At 37.4% G+C, this 7,292-nt stretch overlaps 1 protein-coding gene across 1 annotated transcript; it reads right to left on the reverse strand.

Annotated features, from left to right (window-relative positions):
* Positions 1 to 305: 305 nt before the first annotated feature.
* LOC138877505 (uncharacterized) lies at positions 306 to 5,710 on the reverse strand. Its single transcript, XM_070157118.1, has 3 exons — positions 5,461 to 5,710; positions 4,562 to 5,010; positions 306 to 524 (listed from the first exon to the last, which is right to left on the reverse strand). The coding sequence occupies exons 1-3, from the start codon at positions 5,708 to 5,710 to the stop codon at positions 306 to 308; spliced, it is 918 nt and encodes a 305-aa protein (XP_070013219.1).
* Between the last annotated feature and the right edge of the window lie 1,582 nt (positions 5,711 to 7,292).

The raw sequence follows: 7,292 nt of genomic DNA on the forward strand, positions 1-7,292 counted from the left end.
AGCATAGACACATGAAACATCGGGTGCACTAATGACATCTCAGGTATTAGCTCAAGCTTGTACGCCACCTGACCAATCCTCTGAAATATTTTGTACGGCCCGACATACTTCGGACTTAATTTCCCTTTCTATACGAACCACATTATATCCTTCATGGGTGAAACCTTTAGGAATACCCAGTCATCTTCTTTGAACTCCAAATCTCTGCGACGAACGTCTGAATAGGACTTTTGGTGACTCTAAGAAGTTTTCAACTGCTCCTTAATGATCTCAACCTTTTGCATAGCTTGATGCACGAGGTCTGGTCACTCAGCTTCCCCAATCTCGAACCACCCAATGGGAGATCTACATCTCCTACCATATAATGCCTTAAATGGTGCCATTTGAATACTAGCATGGAAGCTATTCCTATAAGCAAACTCGATGAGTGGGAAATGATCATCCCAACTACCCTTAAAATCAAGGACACAAGCACGCAACATGTCCTCAAGCGTCTGAATAGTCCGCTCTTCTTTCTCGTCGGTCTGTGGATGGAAGGCGGTGCTAAGATTTACCTGCTGTGAGCACGTAATTTTTTCCCTATGAGATTTACTCCCCAAAAATTTAAAATAAAATAATTTTTCCGTTGGTTGCAATTTTGTGGATTTTTGTGGTATTTTCTGTTATTGTTTGCATTTGTCTGTGCATGTTTATTTGTTAAATAAATAAAAAATACAAAAATATGTTGCATTTGCATTTAGGATTTAATTTTACAATTAGGATTAGTTAAGTAAGTTGTTGTTTTACAAAAATGAAAAAAGAAATCACAAAAATAACGTACTTCGCATTTTAGTGTTTAATGTCAAAATTGTGTGATTTTCTTTTAATTTGTTATTTAGTTATTTGAGATAATAACTACTTAGAGTTAATTAATATTCTTAGGATAATTTGGTCAAGGTTAAATTTAGGTTTGTATTTTATTTTGATGAGAAAGAAAATTGAAAAGAAAAAGAAAATAAGAAGAGGAAAATCTGGTTTGGGCCAATTTAGTCAGAATCCCAGGCCCAAAACAAACACCCACCCCAGACCCAATCCAATCCGGCCCAAAACCCGCCCACGATCTGACCCAAAAACCCGTCTCAGACCCGGATCCCTCTTAAAAATAACCTAGACCTACACCCTTCAGTAACCAGCCGCAACACCCAAAATCCCCCCCCCCTGAAAACTTCATCCCCGTCGCACCCCACCACCCCTGAAACCAAACGGAGCTCTCTTCTCTCTCGTCAACCACCAGCAACTGCAAGAGAACAACGAAAAATAGTAGAGGGGAATCGAATAAGGACGGGAACTTTAGGGACAGATCGAGCACACACACGGGCACATGCCGGCGGGTCCACTACGGCTCACCTCATCTCCATCGTCTTCTCTTTTATTTTAAAAATCCAGCAGTTGTTTTTGTTGCCATTGTTGAGCTGAGTTTATTGAAGATCCAAGGTTGATTGATTGGGGGTGCTGTTCGAAGACATTTTTTTCAAATTCCGTCTGTCTCCAATTTCGGCATTTATAGTTGACTTATGTTGCTTGAGTTGTTGGAAATTTCCGTTAATTGACGTTTAATTTCAGGTTTGTTTTTCATTTTCCTTATTACTTGCTTTGATATTTAATGTGACTGAGTGCCTTGTTTGTTTGGTGAAAGATGTTCTGAATTACTGGTTTGTTTGCTTGGCCAGTTGATTGTTGGTTTTGTTCATCTAAGCTTCTCGTGGTTGAGTTTGAATTAATCGTAGCTGGAAATTACCTCAATTGGCATGTCTTCTTTGTATATTTTGTATATCCTAGGTAGTTCAAAGATGCTGATTATAGGATACTTGTATGAGGTTTTTTCCCAATCAGTCCAAATTTTGTGTCTGTGGTAATTTTCTGATGGAAATCAATGAAAAGTTTTTGGGGTGGTAATAGTCTGTTAGTAGATAGATAATTAATGCTAATATTTGATCATATGTTTATTTATTTTGAACCATGTCGAAGTGATATATATAAAGAGAGTGATTGAGCATTGCAGAGCTGTATAAAATGAGATTCTTTAGTGTGATTACGTGTAGATTCAAATGCTATGTGGGTAACTGTTTGGTCTTGCATATTTTTGTAATGTTAATGCTTTGATTGGAATTTGTTAATTAATTACTGTAGTGAATTGGGCCATTCAAGATTGGGAACGAAATGGTTGAGTCGGCTCATTCTCTTTCGCTACTAATATTCTTGTATTTAAATTCATGAATAAGTCACATAAGTCATATGCTTCTCCAACATTATGTTCTATAAAGACCTTCACTGGGAACTTCAAAGTAGCGTAGGTTTAACCATGTACACTTTGTAGATGTTAGCTCGAATAATATGACATCTCTGGCTCTCCAATTATATTGGCCTGAACACATTTAGTTGTATTTAGCTTGAGAGTTGTTTGATAAAAAAAGGGGTATTCACCTACTTAGGAAGCTTTTGGTAGTGGTGAGGTTGGAATTGCAATAGTTGTTTAAATTAAGAAAGCATTAAGTTAGTGCGGGGGTTAATTGAGAATTGAAAAGGGGTTGGTAGCGGAAATGACACTCTATTTAGTGCTTTTTTTATAAAGTTGGAAATAAGATAACATGGGGGAAATGATGAAAGGAAAAGGAATACAAGTGTAAAGGAATACACAGGTTGGAAAGAAGGATTAACTAATAGATAAAGGGAGGGAAGCTTGAAGTTTAAAAGGGGAACACACATTGAGATATGGGGAATAGAGAGAATACAGACCTTAGAGATAGAGACTAAGAAAAAAAATCTGAAAAAAAAAATCTGCAAACAGTTGAAAACTTTAGCACTGTTCCATTGAGTTTGAATTTGCTAAGCTGAAATTTTTCTCTCCTTGAATCAATTTCTTAACTGTTTGGACCTAGAAATAGTTTGAGTTTCAGTCATTTAGCTTGGATGTTGAGTTTGTTGGTTTAACTGTGAATCCGAAATTGGATCCTTGGTATTCTGGGTTGCATTTCACGGTTTTGAACTGATCTGGTGCACTCTTTCCTTGGATCTGAATCCAACTCTGCTGTTGTTACTGCTGAAATCCTCACCCTTCTGTTTCATCTTTACTTCCAGGTACACTCTCGAAATTGTATTGAAGTCGAAGTTGAGAATCAGCCTCGGATGAAATCACCAGTTGTTGTGTTTAGAACTATTTCCTTGGTAGCTAAACTTCAATGTTGAGTATGCTCCTCATAGAATATTTTGTCTATTGTATGGATTTTGTAATTCCATAAAGTAAATAAGAAATAACTTGAAGATGGTAAAATATACCAACGTGCTTTTGGTTGGTCAAGGCCTAAAATGACCAGTATATCGTTGTGCTTGTGCTGCTAATTACGGTGTTGAATGCTAGGCGCAAAATCACGTGAAAAGGTGATGGTTTTCATTTTCTTGAGTATAACTTTATTGACAAATTATTTTCCTATTTGCACAAACTGACAGCACAAACCATTGTCTTACTCATTTAAACTATATTGTGCAAAAGAATTTCACCCACCTCTTCCACAATTCTTGTCCATAACTTTGAGACCAATCACAATAAATCCCGATTTAGTTTTAAAGATAATTATGAATATGCGTAGTTCACTTAGTTGAATGCTTGTCCTTTAATAAAATTGAGGCGTGCCATGTCAAAAGAAATCTCAAATGCATGACCCTCATTTAATTAATCTGAATCTTTAGAAATCGAGGCATGTCATTTAGTTGAATTTCTATGGCCTTCGCAAAGTTGAAAGTGCGTAGTTGCTTTAGGTGCGCTATTTAAAAATTACTTCCCTAAACTCGGGTGCGCATTTATGTGACCCAAATCCAAATCTCAACAACATTAGATAAAATGTGTCCTGGACGGCGGGTGCATTTATGTGACGTGGATCAAGACGCGTTTTAGATGATGTTGAATCTTTTCCTAAAAAACAATTAAATAAAAGCGATTTTAAAATGAAAAGGCACATAGGCTTAAAAGTGTTTTGAACCAAAATAATAGGCCAATAATAACAGTAGAGCGACCGTGCTAGGACCACGGAACTCGGGAATGCCTAACACCTTCTCTCAGGTTAACATAATTCCTTACCTGGATTTCTGTGTTCGCAGACTGTAATACAGAGTCAAACTTTTCCTCGATTCGGGATTCAACTGGTGACTTGGGACACCATAAATCTCCCAAGTGGAGACTCTGAATTTCTTAAAATAAATCCCGTTTCGATTGTCACTTTAAGTGAGAAAAAACTCCCTTTATACACCCTTCACGGAGGTGTAGTGTAAAAAAGGGAGGTGTGACACCTACATACATAAACCTTGCTGAAACTTCTTCCAAAAATTAGCTGTGAACTGAGACCCTCGATCGAAAATGATGGAAACTGGAGTGCCATGGAGACTGACTATTTCCTTGATATACAACTGAGCATATTGTTCCTCTATGTCAGTAGATTTGACTGGCAAAAAATGAGCTAATTTTGGGAGTCGGTCCACAATAACAAAAAATTGAGTAAAACTTGTGCAGAGTGCGTGGTAGTCATACCAGAAAGTCTGTATTAATCATTTCCCACTTCCACATTGGAATTTCTATATTTTGTGCCAACCCACTGGGCCTTTGATGCTCGTCCTTCACTTTCTGACAGTTTGTACATTTTGCCACAAAGTCTGCCACGTTCCTCTTCATTTCATTCCACCAATAGACTTTCTTGAGATCATGATACGTTTTCATAGAACTTGGGTGCACTGAATACCTCAAAGTGTGAGCTTCTGCCATGATTCTTTCCCGAATACCATCAATAACTAGAACACATAGTCGCCCTTGGTACCGTAGTGTACCATCATCCATGCCAAGATAAAAAGCTTTGGTCTTGTGTTTTTTAATCTCCTCCTTCAGCTGTACCAACACTAGATCATTGTATTGTTTTTCTTTGACCTCCACCACAAGTGATGATTCAGCCCTATTCTGCACAATTACTCCTCCTTCATTAGAGTCTGCAAGACGAACTCCCAAACTAGACAACTAGTGAACCTCCCTGGCCAACGACCTTTGATATGCCTCCAAGTGAGCCAAACTTCCCATAGATTTCTGGCTAAGAGCATTCGCCACAACATTGGCTTTTCCTGGGTGATATAGAATATCAATGTCGTAGACTTTGAGTAACTCAAGCCATCTTCTCTGCCTTAGATTCAACTCCTTTTGTTTGAAAATATATTGAAGGCTCTTATGGTCCGTGAATACATCCACATTGACCCTATATAAATAATGACGCCAAATCTTCAATGCAAAAACCACCGCCGCAAGTTCTAAGTCATGTGTTGGATAGTTCTTTTCATGATTTTTGAGTTGCCTAGAAGCATAAGCTATAACCTTAGCATGTTGTATTAACACACACCCAATATCGATCCTTGAAGCATCACAATATACCACAAATCCTTATGTACCCTCTAGCAAGGTCAATACTGGCACCGTAGTCAGTCTTGATTTCAATTCCTGAAAGCTCCTTTCACAAGCATCAGACCATTGTAACTTAACCGCTTTCTGCATCAATTTAGTCAACGGAGAGGCAAGAGTAGAGAACCCCTCCACAAACTTCCTGTAATACCTTGACAAACCCAAAAAACTGCGAATCTCTATTGGAGTTATGGGTCTAGGCCAATTCTTCATAGCCGCAATCTTTTGAGGATCAACCATAATTCCTTCTCTAGAGACGAAATGACCCAAAACGTGATAGATTCAAGACGAAATTCATAGTTCGAGAACTTCGCATACAATTGGTGCTGATGAAGAGTTTGTATAACTGCCCTGAGATGGTCGGCATGGTCCTCTCGACTTCGATAATACACAAGAATGTCGTCGATGAACACTATCACAAAGGAGTCAAGAAAAGGCTTGAAGACTCAATTTATAAGATCCATGAAAGTTGCCGGGGCATTTGTTAGCCCGAAAGACATCATCAGAAATTGAAAGTGCCCATACCGGGTCCTGAAAGTTATTTTTGAATATCCTGCTCCATTATCTTCAATTGGTGATACCCGGACCGTAAGAAAATTTTAGAGAAGTACCTAGCACCCTGCAATTGATCAAACAAATCATCTATTCTTGGTAGAGGGTACTTATCTTTTATTGTGACTTTGTTGAGTTGTCGGTAGTCAATAAACATCTGTGGCGACCAATCTTTCTTTCTTACAAAGAGAATTAGTGTGCCCCAAGGTGACACACTCGCCGTGAAGAATTTCTACTATTACAACACATAAATCTAACTTGGCACCATGAAACTTCGAGTTTTAGGTAAAATTTCATGGGGCTTTACATCTGCTCGTCTCTGATTTTTACTCAATCGTGCTCACATCATCAACTCTCTATCATCTTCCACTATCCAGTTTGAATCTACGAACCTAAGGCAATGAATGGCTCTATAAATAGAGCCTTCAATACTCTCACCTAACAGACCTAACAAGAGCTAAGAAACCTAATACGAGACCAAAAAACCATATTAAGATTTCAAAGTTTAAGTTCTCATACTAATTTATGTTTCTCTTTCGTTTCTGAGTTCTTTCATTGTTCAAATCTTGAAACTTTGGTTCTTATACGGCTAAGTAAACCTTTGTTTGGCCTACTGCACAAAAGGAGGTCAGTATACCTCCACCCCTTCTATTTTGTTTGTCCTATTCCAAATCATGAATACATTATTGTCTTTCTATTGATAGTTTTCATTTATGATGATTGTCATTAGTTTATGACTGTTTTCTCTTGCTCATAATGATTTGTTATTGATTTATGACTGATTGTTATTCTTTTAATGTGTCTCGAATCAGTATTGATTGAATTATTGTATGACCTTGATGACTATTAAATCTGAATCAAATAGCCTATACAATTAAGCTCCTTGATGTGCCTTAATGACTTCCATGTTTATCTAGACTTCAGATTTCTTTAATGTTCTGTTGTGGTCTTCATATCTATCACACTAATTCTATTTTGTGTAGTCTGTTGTTCTGTAGTTGTGGTTGTTATTTGATGACTTTAACTAGAACATGCATGGATGCTTAAGGTTTAATCCTTTATCACTTAGTTGGAATATGCCAGTCTAAGTGTTTTAAGTTGTTTTCTTTCTTCACATGAATGTTTATTAATTATGAAGCAGTCTTGAGTCATTACTGTGAGAGTCTTGTATCATTATTTAACTATTAATCACATTTATGAGCCTTATTATATGAAATAGTCTCTTAAGATAACTAAGCTAACTTTGATGAACTCCTGGAGTTGTTCTTGT

The sequence above is a fragment of the Nicotiana sylvestris genome, chromosome 9, assembly GCF_000393655.2.
Source record: "Nicotiana sylvestris chromosome 9, ASM39365v2, whole genome shotgun sequence".
Classification (NCBI taxonomy): domain Eukaryota; kingdom Viridiplantae; phylum Streptophyta; class Magnoliopsida; order Solanales; family Solanaceae; genus Nicotiana; species Nicotiana sylvestris.